At 46.1% G+C, this 22,990-nt stretch overlaps 1 protein-coding gene and 1 long non-coding RNA gene across 6 annotated transcripts; both read left to right on the forward strand.

The window, feature by feature from the left end:
• The first annotated feature begins 9,772 nt into the window (after positions 1-9,772).
• LOC4337952 (uncharacterized) lies at positions 9,773-21,398 on the forward strand. 5 transcript variants are annotated; one of them, XM_066310498.1, is made up of 11 exons: positions 9,773-11,158; positions 11,245-11,430; positions 13,604-13,705; positions 13,782-13,823; positions 13,925-14,020; positions 14,098-14,190; positions 14,303-14,422; positions 14,532-14,564; positions 14,651-14,701; positions 14,826-14,904; positions 20,345-21,398. In XM_066310498.1, the coding sequence occupies exons 1-11, from the start codon at positions 10,019-10,021 to the stop codon at positions 21,241-21,243; spliced, it is 2,841 nt and encodes a 946-aa protein (XP_066166595.1). In that variant the 5' UTR covers positions 9,773-10,018; the 3' UTR covers positions 21,244-21,398. The 5 variants fall into 5 exon arrangements, with proteins under 5 accessions (XP_066166595.1, XP_015639496.1, XP_015639494.1 ...); XM_015784010.3 differs by lacking the exon at positions 20,345-21,398 and adding an exon at positions 20,025-20,301; XM_015784008.3 differs by lacking the exon at positions 20,345-21,398 and adding an exon at positions 18,708-19,202.
• Positions 21,399-21,791: 393 nt separating this feature from the next.
• Positions 21,792-22,721, forward strand: LOC136356501 (uncharacterized). Its single transcript, XR_010741367.1, has 4 exons — positions 21,792-21,825; positions 21,905-21,991; positions 22,090-22,118; positions 22,283-22,721. It is a non-coding gene; the product is annotated as an uncharacterized lncRNA (long non-coding RNA).
• Positions 22,722-22,990: the final 269 nt, after the last annotated feature.

The raw sequence follows: 22,990 nt of genomic DNA on the forward strand, positions 1-22,990 counted from the left end.
GCAGAAGAACAACACACGCGACAAGAAGCCGAGCACCGCCGACTGGAGGAGGATCGACTAGCACAAGAGCGAGATCGGCTACAGCAGGAGCAACAGGAACGCGAGCGGGCCGCGAAGGAGGTTGAGGACCGGCGACGGCGCGCTTTGGAGGCTGGACGACGAGCACGAGATCTAATTGGACAACAAGACGTTGAGGGGACAGCGGTTTTCCGCACCCCGCAGTAGAACGCGGTAGCCACGATCACCCTTCTGGACAGTCTACTTCAGCAAGATGCTCCTGACCACGTCGTCAACATCTTAAACCAGACCAAGACCATGATCACCGTCTCGGTCCCAGTGAATTCCTCAAGCGTCCGAACACGGACTGGCAGCCGAGTTCCACCTCTTCGATCTCAAGATTACCACCAACCAAGCCTCAGCGTCGCCAGCACGGGATCCAGTCGCAGGAGCAGGGATCATGGTGAACGATCTGTTCACTCGCCTCCCGACCGACATAGGGAGCGCCGGGCTGAACAGCCCCGCTCTCCACGTCGCAGGCGTCCCGTCGATCTTCGCGACACCATCAACCAGCGCCGTGCGGCAAGAGGCCACATTCCACACCATTCACCAGATTGCAACGACGACGATGTGGATGGAGTCGCCGCCTTCACAAGTGACCTGCGTCGAGTGGATTGGCCAGCCGGCTTCAAGCCGACTGGAATCGAGAAGTACGACGGCACGACAAATCCTGAGTCCTGGCTCACCGTCTGTGGTCTCGCGATTCGCGCAACAGGTGGAGATAGCAAAGCCATGGCTAATTATCTGCCCGTGGCCTTAGCGGACTCTGCCTGGTCCTGGCTTCATGGGTTACCCCGTGGCACGATTGGATCTTGGGAAGAGCTTCGCGAGCACTTCATTGCCAATTTTCAGGGCACTTTTGAACGCCCTGGTACACAGTTTGATCTTTACAACGTCACCCAGAAGTCCGGAGAGTCCCTTCGAGATTACATCCGACGTTTTTTCGAACAGCGTAACAAGATATCTGACATCACCAACGACGTCATCATTGCCGCCTTCACTAAGGGTATTCGTCATGAACACTTAGTCGGCAAGTTTGGGCGCAAGCCTCCCAAGACAGTCAAGCAGATGTTCGAAAAGGCCAACGAGTACGCCAAGCAGAAGACGCCGTCATTGCATCCAAGCAGTCAAGCAACACCTGGAAGCCAAAGAAAGATGCGCCGACTACAAGGGGGAGTGGAAGTGCCAATCACAAGGATCGCAAGCGTAAGCCTGAAGAACTTGTGGCCACTACAACACCTTCGACAAGATCATGAACTCCCAATGCCCACATCATCCGAATTCAAATCATGCAGCCAAAGATTGCTTCGTCTATAAGCAGTTCGCAGAGCAATATGCCAAGAACACCCGGAAGCCGACTGACGGAGATCAAAGCGCGTTGAAGAAGAAGGATGATGAAGACGATGCACCAACTGGTTTTCAAGATTCTCGTAAGGAACTCAACCACATCTTTGGTGGGCCCCTGGCTTACGAGTCCAAGCGAAAGCAAAAGCTGACTAAACGGGAGATCGATGCTGTCCAGCCCGATACGCCTCAATATCTTCGGTGGTCCGAAACAGCTATCAAGTTTGACCGCTCGGATCATCCTAACCGAGTGGTCCACCCGGGGCGGTACCCCCTAGTACTAGACCCAGTGGTTCGCAACGTCAAGCTCCGATGATCCCTCATCGATGGTGGCAGTGCACTCAATATCCTTTTCACCAAGACTTTGGACGACATGCAGATTCCTCGGACCGAGCTGAAGCCGAGTAGTGCGCCCTTTCACAGAGTCATCCCTGGGCTATCTTCTACTCCACTCGGGCAGATCACTTTGCTGGTCACTTTCAACACTCGGGAGAGCTTTCGTACAGAGAACGTTTGCTTCGAAGTTGCTGATTTCGAGACGGCGTATCATGCTATACTCGGACGCCCAGCGTTAGCCAAATTCATGGCCGTCCTACACTATACCTACATGATGATGAAGATGCCAGGACCTCGAGGAGTCATATCTCTGCGGAGCGACATCAAGCATACCGTCACCTGTGACAAAGAAAGCTGCAAGATGGCCCAGACACGAGAAGTCACGCTCGCTCGAGAGGAGATCCGACTGGCTACGTCAACAGCAACCGAAGGAGAAGTGCCTACACCCAAGATATCAAAGAACGGAGAAAGCGACGCCAAGACTAAAAAAATTCCTCTTGATCCCTCTGATCCCACCAAGACAGCTGTAATAGGCGCCGAGTTAGATTGTAAATAGGAAAGCGCGCTCATCATCTTTATTCAAGCTAATAAAGATATTTTTGCGTGGAAACCATCTGATATGCCTGGTATTCCTAGGGAGGTGATTGAGCACTCTTTACACGTTAAGGAAGACGCTAAACCCATTAAGCAACGACTCCGCCGTTTTGCACAAGACAGGAAAGACGCGATCAAGGAGGAGTTAACCAAGCTGTTAGCAGACGGCTTCATCAAGGAAGTACTACATCCCGACTGGCTGGCAAACCCAGTCCTGGTTCAGAAGAAGACAGGACAATGGCGTATGTGTGTCGATTACACCGACCTTAATAAATCTTGTCTTAAGGATCCCTTTGGGTTACCTCGCATTGACCAGAATCTTCAACCTTCCTCCCTCCGTTTTGGCCTGCTTCCCTTCGACCCAGAGACAAATGGAGCCGTAAGTCTAGCTCGCACCGTCCACTATCATCTTCAACCTTCCGAAGATAGTATTGTGCCAGTTCGGTTGCCTGTCATCCAAAATTGGTTGAGGATTTTTATCCACTTGTTACTCTTTCCGTTTTCCCCAAAATCAGGGTATAAAACTCAGGATAAAAACAACGAGAAGATGGTCGTCATCATCGGCAATTGTTAAACGGAGATTAAATCTGGCAATTAAAGCCGAATTGAAAGGAAAAATTATGGAGAAAATGATGAGGGAGGGGTGGGGAATCGATTTTTACAGTTAAATTGGAGGAGAAAACGCACTATCGATATGATGGCGGTGGGAGGCATGCGGTGAATGGATTAAAAATCCGGATGAGTAAAACAAAAGGTGCATGGGAGAAAAAATGGAGACAAAAGAAATTGACAAAAAAACAAAAGCCCGGGAGGCGCGCAGTGAACACATTGGAATAAAAAACGGACGAAAAAAACCAAAAGCCTTAGCGTGTGGGAAAAAAACTCTTTCGCGTGTAAAAAAAAGTCAGGAAAAAAATGGTGAAAAAACCAAACAGATTTTTTTTTCCTTTTTTTCGTGAGTCGGACAATTTCTATTACAACAATATGTCTTTTTACCGACAACATAAGCTTTTTTTTTAATCTTTTTTAGTCGGACCTTTTCTTTTCTTTTTTCACCTTTTTGAGTCGGATTTTTTTTATACAGTCGGACTTCTTCTCTTTTTTTCTTTTTTTACCTTTTTGAGTCGGACTTCTTTTTTAACTGACAATGGAAATTTATTGTTCTTTTCAAGTTGTAGAAACGAGATAGAGATCAATACCGAAACATAAAATTAAAACCGATTCATATACGAATGACGTACCAAAATACTGGTAAAGACATCTCTAATTTTTATAATAGTAGAGATAGAGATAGAGATTTTTAAAATTGTTAAAATTTTCTTCATGTGCCACGTCAGATGAAAACCGGGTCAAATGAGTACCACGTCAGCTAAAATCACCGTCCAAACTGTCTTAGTACTTATTTTGCACCGGTTTTGACAGTCGATGACCCATTGTATCTGTTTTTTAGTTGCATGAAGAAAATCAGATTCGTTGCCAAGTTAAGGGACCTAAGATGAACTTATGCCAATGTACGGTGGGCCAAGAAGATTTTATTTGTTGGGCCATATGTGGGCCTGTACCTAGCAGCGCGAGTCCGACTGCAATCCTGTCTCCTCTTGAATTTTTTTTATTTATAATTTTTTTTATTAAAAGTTTTACAAAAATAATTTTCCATTTTGAAAATTAACGGAAATAGTCGCCTACCGCCCTCTGGGAGGGCGATTTTTAAAAATCGCCCTCCCAGAGGGCGGCGAAAATGACGTGGCAGACGGCCGTTCGCTCTCGGGCGACGGCCGTCAACGAAATTTGCAGGCGGCCCCCTTGCCGCCCTCCGCGAGGGCGATTTTATACTGTGCGGGGGGCCGCCTGCAAATGGGCGGCGAGGGGGGGCATGGAATTTTGCAGGCGGCCCCCTTGCCGCCCTCCGCTAGGGCGATTTTGCACTGTGCGGGGGGCCGCCTGCAAATGGGCGGCGAGGGGGCATGGAATTTTGCAGGCGGCCCCCTTGCCGCCCTGGGGGAGGGCGATTTTGTACTGTGCTCTATATTTTTTTATATAAATATCAATAGTTATCAAATCTTTTTATATTGAAAACTATACAAGATTAAAATCTCCAAGACTGGTAAAATACAATTTTATTATTTTTTAGGGCATATTTGGAATGTTACCGTACAAATATTTTGTTAATGCCAAAATATAAGCAAGTTTTGGCACTACCAAATATTTGGTAAGGTAAAATTGCATTTGATCATATTTGGTTTGCTGCCAAAATGTAAAATTGTAGTGAAGAATGTTGTACATAATCTCAATTCTAGATTACGTATTACCAATTAATAGGCTTCCATTTTCGTGTGTGGTGTGGTAGTGGGAAAGAAGATATGAAGAGGTTGCCTTCAGATTGTCAATTATATAGCGTCGTTTTCAGTGCAATATATGTGAACTCAATGAGATACATTATTCATTAGATGTGACAAGACGATCACGCGTGGGCGTGATTCACTTTATGTCAACAGGCAGCGCCGAAAGTTGATAGTGATAACTCGAGCTGCCGCTTTTCATGTGTGCTGTTGTGGACTGTGCGCGCTACTGGATATGGCACTACCGTGAAGCGCCGAAAGTGTGTTGTTGTGAGCATAAGTTGTTCAAGCACCATATAAATGAAAAGAACTACGTAGACGAGACAAACACAAGTAGTACTGCAGTAGTAATAGCAAAAGTAGTACTGCTTTACAAGTTTGTAAGCCAAAAGAAACGGTCACATAAGGACTGAAGAGGTAGAACACTACTAACGAGGCCTCTTACCCCTGTCCCTCCTACCCTGCGCCCTAATGTGCCCCTGGGAGTACGTGAGTCGGTCCGGGGGTACGGCACGGCTAACCCGTCCTGCCTGTACAGGTGTGACCTCTGGCTGCTCCTGAGTGTGCGCCTCTGGAGCTCCTCCAAGCTGAGAGGAGCCTAGTACGTCCTGGTGGTCTGCACCGTGCAAGTCGTCGTCGTAGAACTGGCTAGTAGGACCAGTCCTACCGGCGTGAGACGAAGAGGCCCCAGTACCGAAGATCCCGGCTGCAAATCCTGCTGGACAAGGACCATCAGTTTCGTACAGGTATTTAACAGTATTAATAAAAAGTAAAGTACCGTGTGGGTGAGGGATCGACGCTCCGTGGGAGGAAGAGCTGGCGAACGCGCCCGAAGAGGTGGCGAACGCCCCTGCGGAGCTCGCGGAAGCGCCGGTCGTGCCTGCGAACGCGCTCGAATGCAGACGAGGTCCTGCGATGAGGAAACGTGCAGTTAAAACATGGTGACACATTCGTGCAAAAGCTGAAACAAAAATGAACTAATATCTGGGCTGAACTGTACCGTGCGAAACCGGTGCTGTAGGTCGCACTGCTCCGAAGCTAGGGGCGCTCGAAGACAAACGAGGTCCTGCTCCGACGGTAGGCGCGCGAGGCCGTGGGTGTACCGGACCAGCTGGAGGTACGACGTCCACGGCGCTGCGACAGGAGAAGACGCGCATGACCGCACGCATCTTCTCCTGCATCCGGTCGAAGGTCGCCCTCTGCTCAACGTCAGTCAAGCGCAAACCTCTGTTCAACCTCACCTGGACTGCGGTGATATCGGCACTGATATCCCGTGCCGCATCAGCCTATGCAAGATGGAAATAAAAAATTCAGTAGTTGTCCTATATTATGCAAGATAAATGACATAATTATTGGAAGTAATACAAATTGGACGTACCGCCACGAAGTAGTCTCGGTCACGGTGCGTGGGATACGCGTCCGTGATAGCGGCAACGTGCGGCTCTGGGGCGTCTGGAGTGAAGGTCACACGCGAACGAGTGCGAGGAAGGTACCAGCGAAGGTAGTCACGGTAGTTCTCCTCCGTGTGTGGGAAGAGCTCGTTGATCACCTCCTCTGTAGCTAACACCCAGTCGTCAACGTACTGCTGTACACGTGGAGCCCAAAGTGCGCCTGCTAGCTGTCCCCGTCGAGTCAACCTGTGAAGAGAGGTAAATTGTATGGCTCGATGATGTAATTACCATAAAAATTTAGAAATGAACAATCCGAACTCACGAGTGGTCGGCAGGGGGGACGGTCGGCTGCACGTTGCCCGGAAACACCTGCCTAAGTCCGAACTGTCTCATCACACGCTGCGGGCAGTGAGGCTCAACGAAAATGTCGAACACCATCGGCAGGATGGTGAGCCAGTAAGCCTGGTCGCGTGTGCACAAGGACGAAAGTCCTAGCGGTGCTCTCGCAGCGACGGCCTCTTCTGTGTACGGCTCCCAGATGACGTCGCTCGGCTGGAGACGGTCAAACTCGAACACGAAGTCCGGGTAACCACGTCTCACCTGGACGTGAGCGTAACGACGCTGCAATAAACATGATAGGAATTAGACATGTTATGTGAAGGAAAAAAAAAGAAGAGGACTGATAAACTTATAACGCAGCGACAACTCTATGTCTCCGTGCCTTTTTGATTTTATCTTCCATGTACTTTGTCACTACGTTGCCAAACACTATGTTGTTATCGGCCATGGACGGACCAATTTTCTTGTATCGATCCCTAAAGTAGGCTTGCGTGCCGTGAAGGATGAATTCAACAATAGCAACCAATGGAAGTACCCGAACTCCTCGCATTACCCAGTTGTACACCTCTGCCAAATTGGTTGTCATTATGCCATACCGAGATCCATCGGTGTCGAACAATAGAGCCCACTTCTCCTTAGGCTCATTCTCAATCCACTGAGAGAAATTTCTGATGGCCGACCCTGACCTCCTTCTCATTGTTGGTGGGTCATCATGTAATGCACCAAGAGGTATGGGAGGCTCGTCACCTTCAACTTGTGGTCTGCGAGATTGCTCATCTGTTTGCTTCGTTGTCAACTCATCCAACTTGTCCCACAACTCATTAAATTTCTTCTCTTGGTTCTGTGCACAGAGCCTCTTAAAGAGATCCATAAGATGCTTGTTCTTGAATTGCTTGTAGAAATTTGCACCCATGTGACGCATGCACCACCGACTCCGAACATCAGGCCACTTAGCTGGAAGTCCCTTCTCATCCCAACCGTTCTGCAAGTAGTCAATAGCCCGCAACATACCCGCATGACGATCATGTATAAGGCAAACGTTGGGCCTCATACGCACCACTGCAATGTGCACTCTCTCTAGGAACCAGTACCAGCTTTCAGTGTTCTCGCTCTCTACAAATGCGAAAGCCATAGGTAGAACCTGGTTGTTCCCATCACACCCAATTGCTGTCAATATCTGACCTCGGTATTTACCTGTCATAAAAGTTCCATCTATGCATAGAACAGGTCGACAATGCACAAAAGCATTGATGCAAGCACCCAATGAGAAAAAGGCTCTTTGCAGCACACTCTTTGTTCGATCTTCAACCGATGTAAATGTATGTAGGTCATAGTAAGTATTATTATTCCTCTGGGCAATGGTGGCTAACAAACGAGGCAAATTATCATAAGAAGCTTCAAATGTGCCATACCTCATCTCAATGATCTTTTGTTTGGCTCTCCAGGCCTTTGCATAGCTTATGGTGTACTTGAATTTGTTCTCGATGTGCCTAATAATTGATTTTGGTTCAAAGCCAATGTTACCAACAACACTGCTGTACATCTCACTTGCCACAAAAGCTGAAGTGATGTTTCGGTGATACTTCTCCACCCCTTGTAAGTAGCACTTGTGCTCGGTCACAATGCTAACTTTCCAATAATCATTCCATTTACCCTTATATGCATGGACACGCCACGGACAATCTTCCTTCATGCACCTCACTTCATACACATAATTTGTTGACTTGACCACCCTAAACTCTCTCTGCAATGAAACTGCCCAATGCTTCACCGCCTCCTTCATCTCATCCTTATGAGCATACCTTGCACCCTCAATTACCTCGTTCTCCTTATACTCCCAGGGTACATGATCACCCTCTGATATAACAAGACCAGAGAAGTCCTCATTTGCCCAATCAGTGGCCATTACATCACCTTCCTCATCGGATGATGCGTCGTCCTCCGCTTGCTCATTATCCGAATCTTCCCTCTCCATTTCATCAACAATTATACCGACTCTCTCCCCCTCATCCGCCATGCCCATGGCCTGCTCCTCCCTTGGTTGATTTTCCTCATTTTGCATCGATGGTCCAACAACATCCCCTGCATTGCTAGGACCCTCCACATCTTCGGTTTGCATTGAAACATTTGTATCTTTCTCTTGTACCGACACAAATATAACGAGGGGCCATGACCGTTCAAAAGCCATTTCCACATACCGTCTCCAAGCAGCAGTGCTGTCCATCGGCATTAGTTCCCAAAAATAACCTTCTATTGCACGACTCACTACAACAGATACTGACATTGTGTAGACTTCTTGGTCTATTCTAAATCCTCTCAACAACCAACTATAAATTGACTGAAATGTTCTCTCCGCAGGCCTATCGATGCCCTTAGATGTCATTACAAAATCTGACAGATCAACACCATCTGGACCAAATCTAATATTTCCTTCACCGTGAACTATCTGAAATGTGACCTTACTTGACATTGTGCCTGATGAAAACAATAACTGCGTTAACCTCGCATTTCTGTACTACGCCCTAAGTTACATTCTCTACAATATTGTTCTCTAAATTTCTAAAAGTAGGTTACATTCTCCAGATCAAACTAAACTACATCTTACAATTAACACTACTGTCTATGTCTCAATTCATACTATTATATTCTATGCTCTGGATCTACACATATGTGCTGTGTGCTACAGATCTGCTAAAATATATGGAACTAAAACTAAAACGCAACATATGTACTCAAACGTAATATATTAGTACAAATGCAAAAGATGTATGGGAGCATACCTGTGATGAAGTGAGCGAACCAGCAGGGCTTCGCCGCTCCCCTTCTGCTGCCCTCCCCTCTCTCTCTCTTTCGTTTTTTTGGATTTTTAGTGAATATAATGAAATTTCACAGGGGAGGGGCTGGGCTTTATAGGGGGGAGGCAAAAATCGCCCTCCCCCAGGGCGGCAAGGGGGCCGCCTGCAAAATTCCATGCCCCCTCGCCGCCCATTTGCAGGCGGCCCCCCGCACAGTACAAAATCGCCCTCGCGGAGGGCGGCAAGGGGGCCGCCTGCAAAATTCCATGCCCCCCCTCGCCGCCCATTTGCAGGCGGCCCCCCGCACAGTATAAAATCGCCCTCGCGGAGGGCGGCAAGGGGGCCGCCTGCAAATTTCGTTGACGGCCGTCCCCCGAGAGCGAACGGCCGTCTGCCACGTCATTTTCGCCGCCCTCTGGGAGGGCGATTTTTAAAAATCGCCCTCCCAGAGGGCGGTAGGCGACTATTTCCGTCAATTTTCAAAATGGAAAATTATTTTTGTAAAACTTTTAATAAAAAAAATTATAAATAAAAAAAATTCCTCTCCTCTTCCCCTCCTCCTCCTTCCTTCCCCTTCGTCTCCGATTCGATTCGCATCCCGTCTACTGACCACACACGGCCGGACGGAAGACCCGAACCGTATCGCCTCCACAATCCATCCCCCAGAACCATACCACGCGTTCCCGTTCCCCTCCTAAATACTCGATCAATATCAATCAATCTCCGCCAACTCCCTCGAATCGCTCCTGAATAACTTAGTTTTCTCTTGTTAGATTAGGGTTTCGAGTCTTTCGACGTCCTGCTTGCTTGCAGGGAGATTCTGATGCCGAAGAAGCCGTCGCTGTCGCGGGTTGCTTCAGAGACGCGGCTGCTGTTTTCTAGCTGGGAACCTGAATCCCCGTTGGATGCTACCAGCGGATCCGGAAAAGATGCACCCGCCGATCAACAGGAAGGCGACGGGAAGCGGGGCCGACAACGCTCGCCTGGTGACGAAGCGAGGCCTAAGCGGCAGCGCAAGACGAAGAAGAAGAATAAGAAGCAGTTGGATTTATTGGAGCGGGAGGACGATCCCCTAATCCAATTGAGGTCATTGAAGGATCGATTCAAGGGTCGATTGAAGGAGGGCGTTGCTTCAGCCCGATTGAAGTGTTTAGACACACTATTGAATGAGTCGAGGGATTTATCGCAGGGGAATGAGTCCAAGGGGAATTTGTTGAAGAGCCTCATTCAAAAGGCAGAGTTGGATTTGTGGCAGGTGAAGGAACTGGAAACCGATCCCACGTCCGGTGCTAGCCAATCCAAAGAAGAAGCTTCTGCTGCAGCTTCTGATGGACAGGGAGACGATAAGGAAAGGGGTGACTTGCAAGCAGTCGAGGCCTATGGTTCTCCTCCTGGTAAGGAGAAGGTTGACTTGCAAGCAGCTAAGGACTCTTCTCCCACTGCTGGGAGGAAGGGAAAGGGCAAGCGTATTATAGGGTATGAAGCACAACAGAAGGAAAGCAACATTCAAGATGTTAAAACATCAAGTCAACAAGAAACTAGAAAGCCAAAGAGGAAGAAGCAGAAGAAGAGGCAGAGGCGCAAGATGGAGGAATCCACGGAAAATCTATCATGCCGCAGTGGCAGCAGCCCATCCTCTTCTCATGATGCAACAAGCACATCGACAATAGAGGGGGAGCCAGAACAACCATCTTTTGGGGATCTTGCGAGCATTGCACAAGACCATGATGACAAGATTGCATCTGACGTTGTTGACATCAAACAAGAACAAGAATCAGCAGAAGATATCCTAGCTCTCCTCGACATGATGGATAAGGATGCCATCCAAGAAAAATTCAATTACTATCTCAAGCAGCTGGGCTTTGAGTCAAATGAGTATGATTTTTGGTCTGAAACCTATGAGCCAGAGCAACTCACTGCGTTGCACGAGCGGTTAGCCATCTACCGCATCGTAGGTTATGAGGTATCTCTATCAACACCATGAGCCAATTTCTTTGTATTGTAGTCTAATGCATCTATGTTTAGTTACTCTCTGATTCTATGTTGCAGCTATCAAAGGGTAGGAAGCTTGGCAAACAGGATATTGCAAAACTGAAAGAGCAGTACAATCCGTCCATTCTTCGTAAGGAAGGATACTTCCGGCACTATGAGGAGAGTCTTGAGTGGTACTTCGATCTTGAATGGTGCAAGTACTCTGGTTTTCAAGACTATCAGCGGCTAGTGCTTCATGATAATGTAGGTATCAACACTTGACTCCTCCATGCCAGCTAGTTTACTCCCTCCGTCCCGAAAAAAACGAATCTAGGACGGGATGTGACACATTATAGTACAATGAATCTGGACAAAGGTATGTCCAGATTCGTAATACTAGGATGTGTTACATCTAGTACTAGGTTGATTTTTTATGGGACGGAGGGAGTAGTGTTTATTTTTGTCTGTACTTGTGCAACCACATGTTTTGCCATACCCATGCTACCACAACTTAATTTAACTTTACAAGTTGGTTACATCTTTTATGTTTGTTTTTCTTATATAAGTACACTCCTTTTAATAGTTGCACTCAAAGAAAATATTGTAAAGCTTAAAGCTTAGGCTAGTTATCTGCATGGTTGTTATGGCGTCGCTATGGCGTCGCTGTAGCGTCGCTATAGCGGTAAGGCGGTTGCAGAGGTCAAGGCGTCCACTGCGCCTTATGTTTCCTCCGCCTTAGAGGCAAAACGAGTAGAGAAAGGGAAAGAACAGGAAAAACCAGTAGAGAAAGGGAAGGAAGAAGAGGTAAGCTCATCATGGAACCTAGTTGGCTTGTAGAGAAAGAGAAAGAAGAAGTGGCCAGAGACATTGATGGCGGCTGGTGCCTCTTCTCGTCATGGCGGCTGATGCCTGGTGGCGTACGATGTCTCTTAGGGCATAAAACACGTGGGTATGAAGACTAATGTTGGTCTTTGGTGGGCTGGTTGCCTGGCTTAGTGGGCCTTTTACCAATTTCCTTTTTTTTTCTTCCTAATTTCTCTACCATATCCTCCACTAATCACGCCTCAATCATCTCATAAGGCGTCGCAACGCCCTACGCCTCAGCGCTATGGTGCTAAGGCAGTGGTGGGTCGCCTTACCGCCTTAACAACACTGGTTATCTGTTACAATCTTTTGTAGTATGTTCTTTCAGTGACTGAATCCACATCTCCTAATTCTCATCCGTTTGTCTTAGCTTCATAATCTATTCCCATAATTTATGGATGCTGATATGATTTGACCTTTGTTGAATTTGTTTGTACCCGGTCTGTTTCCGCCCCTTAGGCCTTAGATTTTATCCTAATCAATGTAGTGCCATTCCCTGCAAGATATCATGCACATAAGCATCCTGTTCATTTATTGCGTGGAGAAATGGAATCATACTAATGCTGTTTGTTCCTTTAATTCACTGCTTTTATTTAACATGATGCTGTTCTCTTTTATATATGTTGTTTTTGACATCAATAGGGTCTGCAATACGAACCAATGCATGTGTTTAACCATTTTTTTCTAATTAGATGTTTTCAAAAGTTACAACTAATGATATCAAAGTTTTGAAATGTTTGACTGCACATGTTCTAGAATGAGATGAAAAGCAACATAGCAAATATTTGATACTTTATTAATGCTTTTTCTTGGTGCTTGTTATGTCATTATGATTAATATTGGAAGACTGGAGTAACCCAGAATACTCTAAACCGTAATGGTTTTGATCTGAGTCCGACCAGAGTAATGAAATCGTGCTTTAAAATTTTGTTTCGATGATCAGAATCCAAACCTAGGATATCTAAGGGATGTGCCACTACCCAATAATCATAACCAGGCTGGCAGTTCTAGTCTGTTAATATTTGTAATTTTTGACAGGGATGGCGACAATGCATGCAGCTTGTAGTAATTAAAACTAATTGCTGATTCCCTTTCCCATGTTATTTTCACTCCACTCCAACTTGTGATATGATGAGCTGATGTTGGAAAGGGGCATATTGTTCTTAACTTACATAGTTATGTACGATAGCCACTCTTTTTTATTACATTTACCAAACTAGTGGTCTGGCCAGGGAACCAAGCCACTAACTAGATCTATCTGGTTTTGATAATTACACTCATTATCATTTTGTGATCATGGATAAATACATTGTTTCCATTGGTTATTTGGACCAAGATCATGTTGTTAAGTAGTATTTGCATATGAACTTGCATTTTGTCATGTTATCTGCAAACTTTAGCTTGGTAGTTCATGTCATATCGAGTAGCTGATGGAAATTTATTTGCATGTTGGCATTCTATGATAGCAAGTGCCCATATTTCTGCATTTGTAATGTTCTTGTAACGATGGTTCTTAGGTTGGTACAGGTATCCCTGTAGATGTACAATTAATGGTCGATGTACTTTTGTGCAGGTTGAGTTCTTAGAGTGGGAGCATTACCACTTAAATTATAATACCTATGAGGATGATCTAGCATATGTCAGGTATCGTGCACGCTTAGCAAATGAGACTAAGGTATGATTGAATTAATCAAAGTGCTAAGTACTGGTCATATATCATCTTTTTCTGACAGCCTTTATTTACGTGATAGTGGATTGAAGATTATCTGGCCCGTGACATAACTCAGGCTGAGGTAGGATCCAAAAGCCTTTTGCACCTAATAAACTGTTGTGCAATGCATATTTATATTATAAGTCCCACAACTCATGCATGACAATTGTTTCCATTGTTTAGTGGCGTAGGGTTAAGGATATAGCTTCAGTTCAAGCACTGAAGATTGCAAGAGTCTCTGGTGGTGTCAAGGCACAGGCAGCTTTGGCTGGTTTCAGAGTAAAACCTCTTCTCTTGTTAATTTTAGGTGGAGAGTGTAATTGTAATAGTGTTTAACAATACTATTTTAAAATCAGGATCATATATGGAGCATTCAGTTTGATTTCAATCACTATAAGGATTTTGATGGTGTTTACTTCAAGATTTGGAAGCGGGTTGCTAAGAGAAAGGTTAGATTGCCTCAGTATGCACAGCAAGCAACTTATGGTGCTATTTTCTTTTGTCCATTCCTTGCTTGTTAATGACATATACCTTCTTTTTTAAAATTTCATCTTTTATTAGATGAATTTTAGAGAAGCTTTGTTGGAAGTGTATAGAGAAGATATGTTTCCTGTGCGCAAGAATGGTATTAAGTACGAACTTGATAATACTCAACTAAGATTCAAGTCGATGAAAGAAAAGGTATGTTCCTCTTCTCAGTTTTACTGCATTGTTTTGCCCTTCTTTGTTGGATATTTTTCAACTCGTCATCCATCCATATAATTTCTTCTCTTTTGTTCCTGTTGTCCAGTATGATGCCCACGTGGCTTGCCTTGATGAGTCGGTAAGCATGCTTTGCTTAGATTAATATAATAATATATATCCAGCTGGAGTATGTTGTTCATATTGATGAAACTTCTATGTTTGTAGGTGCCAGAAGATGAAGTTCGTCAGTTGATCAAAGAGGCCGTTATAAAAATGGTTAGTTGATTTATTTCCCTATCATATAAATGCACGCTGTCTAGTTTACTATGGGTCTATGGCGTTGAGTAACATCTTGAAGTTGGGTTTATTTGCTTATGTGGAGATTAATTTTTATCTTCAGAAACCAAAACCACATACCTATTTGGACTACGCCAGGAAGAAGTTACAGATATCAATGAATATCGATTTGATTACCAAAAGTACGTGTACTCTTCTCAATTATCAAACATGATTCAATGCTAATCAATGCCGTTTGAAAGAATTTTAGCTTTCTTAGTCTGAGAAATATGTCTTTCGTTTGAATTCAATAACTAGTAATCTGTCCGTGCTAATGCTATGGTGACATTTAGTAATCGTCTGCATGTAACGCTTATCATCATGAACATAAATTAATTTGAACATTTGCAAGAATCTGATTATCGTTTGAAATACTATCGATGCATAGACATTTTGAAGTTTATGATAAATGATAATACATATACTAATAATTGACCAAACTTCTAATATTAGGATACATGAGTTTCTGATTTATTGTTTACATTGCCACGTTAAGGACACTATTGTTAGGTTAAGGTAGGTCGAGGTGTGATGTGAGCATTGCTGACTAACATCACTAATGCTGGATACCGCATATCATTTGTCAAGCTGCTAGGAACACTATCGAATTCCTATCATTATATCCGGACAAGATAACAGTACAATAGTTAGAATATGTTTTTTATAAAATCAAACAAACCATAAAACTAAAGATAGTAGTAAACACTTATTAGTTGTAAAGCTTCCGTCATTCGTCACCGTACATCCGCAATACTCAAAAGTCTCAAATTACAATAAATTCTGCACCAAATTCACACTATCTTCTATCAACTGACCACCAGATCCACCACCTTGAAAATTTGAGAAAATCTTTTATCCTCTCTCAAGCATGTTACCAGCCTGCGCCCATATCCATATTATCTTCAAGCCAATATTAACAACATAATCTCAAAACTTAATTAGTTGACGTAAATTCCACAAAATTTTACGGATACTCACTGCAATATTCGCATATATGATTTTGTATAAGCTCTACTATGGATCAAGAAAGGACTACCTGGCAGCATCTTCCCTGGTTGTGAATGATAAAGCATCTTCCCTGGTTGTGAATGATAAAGCATATGCAAGGCAAGGCAGATAAAGGGTTTTCAAGCATGGCAATATATTTCTTCATATCATCAACAGGCAATTTTTGTAACTTGCCCATGCTAACGCTACAACTATAATAGTACAAATCAAATACATGGGCAAATGCTACAACTATAATAGTACAAATCAAACATATGATTCAGGCAAAAATAAAATGAATGGTTTAATATATTGCTAATTATATAGCCACATGCAAATGCATGTTTCCCACCATATATCTTGATTCAAGCTACATTTTGTAGACTCTATAAACAAGGCAATCCATTTGCATTTACATAATAACAAAGAATCAAGCTTCACTGTAATTGCCATTATAATGGTTGTAATGGTTCACATATTACAACCATTGCATTAACATCTTAATAGTTATTGCCGTTCAATACATTTATATATTTCAGTACCCTGATAACCACAAGAATCAACAAAGCTGAAACTTCATCTGAAGATTTAATAATATCAACCTTTTCTACTCTAGTACAAGAAGAAATGAAGAAATGAAGATTTAATAATATCAACCTTCCAACTTTTCCATCATATTAAAACTTTCCTACACACACAAACTTCCAACTTTTCAGTCACATCGTTCCAATTTCAATCAAACTTCTAATTTTGGCGTGAACTAAACACACTCAATGCCTTCTATCATTCTTCTTCGTGAGTGGATTGGATTTGACAAACAAATGAAATTTCTATAGAAAAACATGCATCTACTGTTAGCCTTGTGCAGTAAATTTATATAGAGTGGTTTTTTTTGGAGATTGCCATCCGCGAGTGGATTGGATTCGACAAATCATCAATTAATAAAAGCCCTAGTGCTACCCTTTTTCTCTTTTTTTTTAAATTTATTTTGGCTCCTCGTCAGCTGTGCCATGTACTTTGGCCCAGTTTAGTTCTCAATTTTTTTTCCCCAAAAACATCATATCGAATCTTCGGACACATGTATGGAGCATTAAATATAGATAAAAACAAAAACTAGTTGCACGTTTGCATTGAAATCGTGAGACGAATATGTTGAGGCTAATTAGTGCATGATTAGCCATAAGTGCTACAGTAACTCACATGTGCTAATGACGACTTAATTAGGCTCAAAAGATTCGTCTCGCGGTTTCCAAGCGAGTTATGAAATTAGTTTTTTTTTATTTATGTCCGAAAATCCCTTTCGACATCCGGTCAAACGTCTGATGTGACACCCAAAAATTTTCTTTTCGCGAACTAAACAGCCTTTGCAGGTGTAGAAGCTCCTCGATTGGGTGTGCAATGGAGCCGTTCCTTTTTTTTTACCGGTTCTACCGGTCTCAATGACGCGTGCTGGTAGTTTTACAAAAAAAACTCCTCGTGTTTGAACGGAATAGCGCGCACGTCCTCCCACCGACTAACATCATGTTCCATTTTATACGAAACAACCCTCGTATTTTATAGAAATACAACACGAAGAAGATAAAGTTCTACTCCTAGAGGGTAACGCTGTAAACATGAAAAACTCGAGGGTTTTTCCGAAAAAAACATCACATCTATCCCCTCCCCCCAAGAAATTTAGCGTGTGTTTGGTTTGGAGACAAAGTGGGATGGGTTAGACCTATCCCAGTTTTTTAGGATATGATGGTTCCAGTTGTCTGTTTGGTTTGTGGTATGGGATGGTTATAGTTTTTTGTTTGATAGAAGGGATTGAGGTGGGATGGGATGGAGAACTTTCACGGACCGTTAGGGCCGTCTGGCTCCCAGCGGCTAGCTCGCAGACGAGCGGCAGCGGTCGTTCACGGAGGCGGAGGAGGTTGCAGACGAGGCGGTGGCCGGACGCGGAGGCGCGCGCGGCGGCGGTCGCGGACGAGGCGGCGGCTGCGCACGGACGCGGAGGCGGTCGCGGAGGCGAGGCGAGGCCCGGACGAGCGGCGGCGGTCGGTCGCGGAGGCGGAGGCGGAGGCGGTTGAGGACGAGGCGGCGGCCGGACGCGGAGGTGGCGGCGGTCGCGGACGAGGCGGCAGCCGCGCACGGAGGCGGAGGCGAGGAGAGGCGCGGACGAGCGGCGGCAGTCAGCCGCAGAGGCGAAGGCGGTTGCGGACGAGGCGGCGTCGGACGTGGAGGCGGCGGCGGCCGCGCACGGAGGCGGAGGCGAGGAGAGGCGCGGACAAGCGGCGGCAGTCGGTCGCGGAGGCGGAGGCGGTCGCGGACGAGGCGGCGGCCGGACGCGGAGGCGGCGGCGGTCGCGGATGAGGCGGAGGCCGCGCACGGAGGCGGAGGCGAGGAGAGGCGCGGACGAGCGGCGGTAGTCGGTCGTGGAGGCGGAGGCGGTTGCAGACGAGGCGGCGGCTGGTCGCGGAGACGGAGGCGGTCGCGGACGAAGCGGCGGCTGGTCCTGGAGGCGGCGGCGGTCGCGGGGGCAAGGCGGCGGCGGGCGCGGATGAGGCGGCGTCGGTCGCAGACGAGTGGCGGCAGTTGCGGACGAGCTGACGCCGTGCGCTCGTCCCAGGTGGGACGAGTTCGTCCGGCTCTTTTTCCCGGATCGATTGGTCCCGGATCTGAGAGGAATATTCCTCTCCTGGGACCAATCCATCCCACCCACCCCTCAACCAAACACCCCTAAAAGTGGGTTCGTCCCATCCCATCCCATCTCATCCCAGCAACCAAACACTACCTTAAGGATTTGCCACCCGAGAAATTTAAGGATTTACCATCCAATTCGCTAGGATTTGATATTTAATCCGTTAGCCTTTTAAAATTTACCACCGAGACTGCGAATTTCTCTATTTTGTAACACTTTCTCCTCTTTTCCTCGTTTCGTTTTCTTTTCCTCCGTTTTCTGTTCTCTCGAGAGTTGTAGGACGGCATTGTCCCTGGCTTCTGCGTACAGATCGATTGGGATTCGGGAGCAGACACCGACGAACAAGCGACGCCACCGCCACACATCCCCTTCCGCCGCCGCCAATAGACAACCCCGAGCGCCTCCACACCACCACCATCCCGCCGCTGATGCCGGTGCCCATCGCTGGCAGCAGCACTGCAAAAAAGAAGCACCCAGTCCCATCGCCCACCGCTGGCAGCAGCACTGCAAAAGAGAAGCACCCAGCACCCAGTCCCATCTCCTAATTGGATTCTGGGAAAAGACTTGTTACAGGGGAAAAAACAAGTTTTGGAGAACACTTGTTGTAAAGGAATCAATTTGTGCTAGTCCTATGTATTTTCGCTCCATTCTGTTTTGAACTAGTGTTGTGAGGAAAGAGTATACATAGTTGTAATTATAAGTTACAACCAAAAAAATGATCAATTGTGTTGTACGTTGTACATATTTTTTTTTGAAGGATATGTTTCCGAGAAATGTCATGTGTGTTCAAGTTGAGAAATTGGTGAATCCAATATGCTGTAAAAAACGCGAATATTAAGGAATGACCTAATATCAAATAATTAGAAGGGGTGAGACTTCGAACCCAGATCGTCTAGCCCACCACCTTATGGAGCTAGCCGGAAGAGCCCTGGGCGTTTCTCGAATCCAATATGCTGTAATTTTGTTGGAAATTTTCACAGCTAATTGCTGGAAATTTTGACAGCAATGCTACTGTATTTTTTTTGACAGCATGTAACCAAAACACGAAAAGATAGTACAGAAAAAAAAAATTGACAGCATATGTACCCCGAAAATTTGACAGCATGTGACCAGAATTTTCGACAACATATACTCATAATGGTTGACCATAGATGAACAAGTCTAACAAGTTTAAATTGCCAAATCTGAGAATACCATCCAGATTACATATCCTAGGCAATCAATTTCAGATTACAAATTAAAAGCAACCAATTGCAGCATCCTCTAGTTCAGATTACAAAAGCATCCAGTAGCTGTTCATACAAGGTACTCCCTCCATATTTTAATATATGACGCCGTTGATTTTTTAACCAACGTTTGATCACTCGTCTTATTCAAAATTTTTATGCAAATATAAAAATACTTATGTCATGCTTAAAGAACATTTGCTGATAAATCAAGTCACAATAAAAAAATTATAATCATATAATTTTTTTGAGTAAGACGAAATGTCAAACATTTGTTAAAAAGTTAACGGCGTCATATATTAAAATATGGAGAGAGTACTAAGTATGAAGTGTTATCCAAAAACACTCAATTTTTTCCCTTTCTTCGGAGGAGGGGGAGAGAGAGGAGCAATGGTGGTGGCGCAACAAGGGAACGAGGGCACGCGGTGATGGGCGGTGCCGTGCGCCGCCGTAGCTTCCGCCTCTCCCCTGGGCGATGCGAAATAGAACAGCGAGCAGAAGGATGAATCGGTTTGATCCAATCGATCTGTACGCAGAAGCCAGGGACAATGCCGTCCTACAACTCTCGGGAGAAAAGAAAACGCGAGGAAAAGAAAAAAAACGAGGAAAAGAGAAGAAAGTGGCACAAAATAAAGAAATTCGCAGTCTCACTGGTAAATTTTAGAAGGCTAAAATCCTTAAGGCGAACAGGGCAGGCGGTGGGGAGCCGGGGAGCAAGAAATCGTCAGCGTGGAGGAGCTTGCGGAACTCGACAGCGGCGACCACAGCGGGGAGCTTGGCGGCGGCGCCGGGTTCGACCGCGAGTTCGCCGCCCTTCCCCACCTCACGCAGATCGAAGGACGTGGAGCTCCGCCGCCCCCTCCCCGCGCGCCGCCACCCCCTCCTCGCTCGTCGCCGCCCGGCCGCCTCCCAACTCCTCCTCGCTGTGCTGCGCCGCGGCCCCCTCCCCGCGCGCCGCCGCCATCTCCTCGCCCGTCGCCTCCCGGCCGCCTCCCACCTCCTCCCCGCTGTGCTGCGCTGCCGCCCCCTCCCTCGCGTGCTGTCGCCGTCCCCCCGCGCGCCGCCTCCCACCTCCTCTCCGTTGTGCTGCGCCGCCGCCCCCTTCCTGTGCGCCGTCACCGCTGCAGGTTCGTATGAAGGCCGAGAAGGAGGAGTTTCCGGTGATGGTGATGGTGGCGGGGTTGCCGGTGAGGATGGGGCCGAGAGGTAGTACGAGGCGTGGGACCTCTCCGACAACGAGGCGGCGCTGGGCTGATCTGGGGGGTGGACCTCCGCGGGGAGGCGTTAAGGAGGTCAGCGGCGCGGAGGAGCTCTCTGCCCTCGAGTCGGCAAGGGGACGGTGCAGACTTTGTTGGCGGCGGCGGAGACGAGCAAGGTCGGCGGAGCTGCCGCCGTGCGGGCGGCATTCGGTGGCCCGTGGCCCCCTACCACCAGTGACGGCAACGGGGGTCCCCCGGCGGATCCGTCGCCGCACGACCGGCCTTCGGCGGCGGCGGATCCGGCCGTGCGCGCCGCCCGTTAGAGCTGGCGCGTTTACGCGCCTCCGAGCCGCGTCGGTCCCCCCCCGCCCCCGCGGGCTGCAAATCTGAGTGAGCCGGTGGTGCTGGTGTGGTCGACGTGCTGGTGGCGGGACCGTACGTGGGCCTCGCGGTTCCGGGTCTCCCCATCCCAACGGCGAGTTGGGCGGCGAGAGGAGGCGGCTTGGTGCAGTCCCGTGGCGACGTGGGCAGCGAAGGGAGCAGGTCACAGTGATATCCTTCAATTGCCAATTCCCAGCTCCGTAGAGCAGTCATGACCATTGCCCTTTCAACTACTGGAAGGGTTTCGTCTGGTGTTGGTTTGCCTGCTGCTGTCACTTCTGATCGAGAGACTGGTAATTGTTGAAACTTTCTTTCGTACATTCTTTTGGTTCCTATAGAAGTCCTGAACAAAATCCTGTGGACAGGGGAAAGAAGACAGTCTGGTGGCCTGGTGGCTGGTGCCATAGTTCTTGCTGATCGTTGTGCTGTCTGCATTGATGAGTTTGATAAGATGAATGACCAGGACAGAGTAGCTATACATGCAGTTTTGGAACATAAAACCGTGACTATTGCAGGAATACATGCATCGCTAAATGCAAGATTTTTCTGAACATGTTGCATGGATGCATCGGTGTTGCACTGATGATGGAGGTATTTTTGTGTTTTTACAATGTTAAGTTGGCACTACTCTGATGGTTGGTGCCTTACTTTTTATTGTGTTGTGTTACAGTGTTAGCAGGGACATACATCGCAAGATTAAACACAAGTATTAAACCAAACTGAAATTCATGCCACGAATTTAATATCAAGTCTTGAGGTAGCTGCTTTCTCTCATTTTCTCCCTTTACGACATGTTTCTCATTCTTTGAATGATCAAACTCATATGTTTGGATGTCTGAATTTGGATCGACACAGCCGCTGGCGAGACTGAACAGATCCAAATGGTATGAGTTCTCTTCCTTCTCCTTCATTTTCTTTTCTTCTATTTTGCAGTCCTTCAGAATGAATCAATGCATCTCGGTTCTTAATTTGGAGCTGTATGCACAACTAAATATCAAAGCTGAAAGTAGAAAATCTTTTTTACTTACTTTACCATGTGGTCATGCAGATTTTTTATCAAGAAGCTACAAAAAGTTATAGGCTATGTTGAATGTTTCCTAATGGAGCTGACAAATGAAAGAGAATGGATGAATCCTGGTAAATGTGATTGTGTTCATTGGAGAAATGTAATGGTTCAAAGTAGCAACTTTTCCTCCAAGCTATATAAATATAATCCCGAACTACGGTCGGATTATTGCACGTAGACATAGCCAAGATGGTATATGGATGTGCTTGACCATGTTTTATATACATGAAGGGATGTGAACATCCTGTTAGCGACAAATTGAAGGCAAATATTCAGTTTGATAGCTCATGTCGATGGTACTTTCTTCCTGTACCCATTCAATATTTATTAAGCTTACATGTACAAATATTCCGTTTCATATATCGAATGCAATGTATTGGACACATTAATTATATCTTGAACATGCTTCTGTTTTGTCCTATTACCTTTATCTCAAGTCGTAAGCATGGCGCGACGTCTCCTCCCCTCCCGGTGTGCAACCACATCTCCTGTTAATTTTTCATATATGATTATTTTCTACTGGTTTGCTGAAATGCAAATCAGTATTTTTGTTTTATGATTGTTATACTTATCCTCGCAATATGGTAGATAATTGAATAGGCAATATGGTAGACAAGCAGTTTTGTGCAACTTATCCTTATTGGTTGTGGTTATTGTTCCAAATCTGCAGTGATGTAAGAGGAAACAATC

Source organism: Oryza sativa, chromosome 5 (genome assembly GCF_034140825.1).
Source record: "Oryza sativa Japonica Group chromosome 5, ASM3414082v1".
NCBI classification, from domain to species: Eukaryota; Viridiplantae; Streptophyta; class Magnoliopsida; order Poales; family Poaceae; genus Oryza; species Oryza sativa.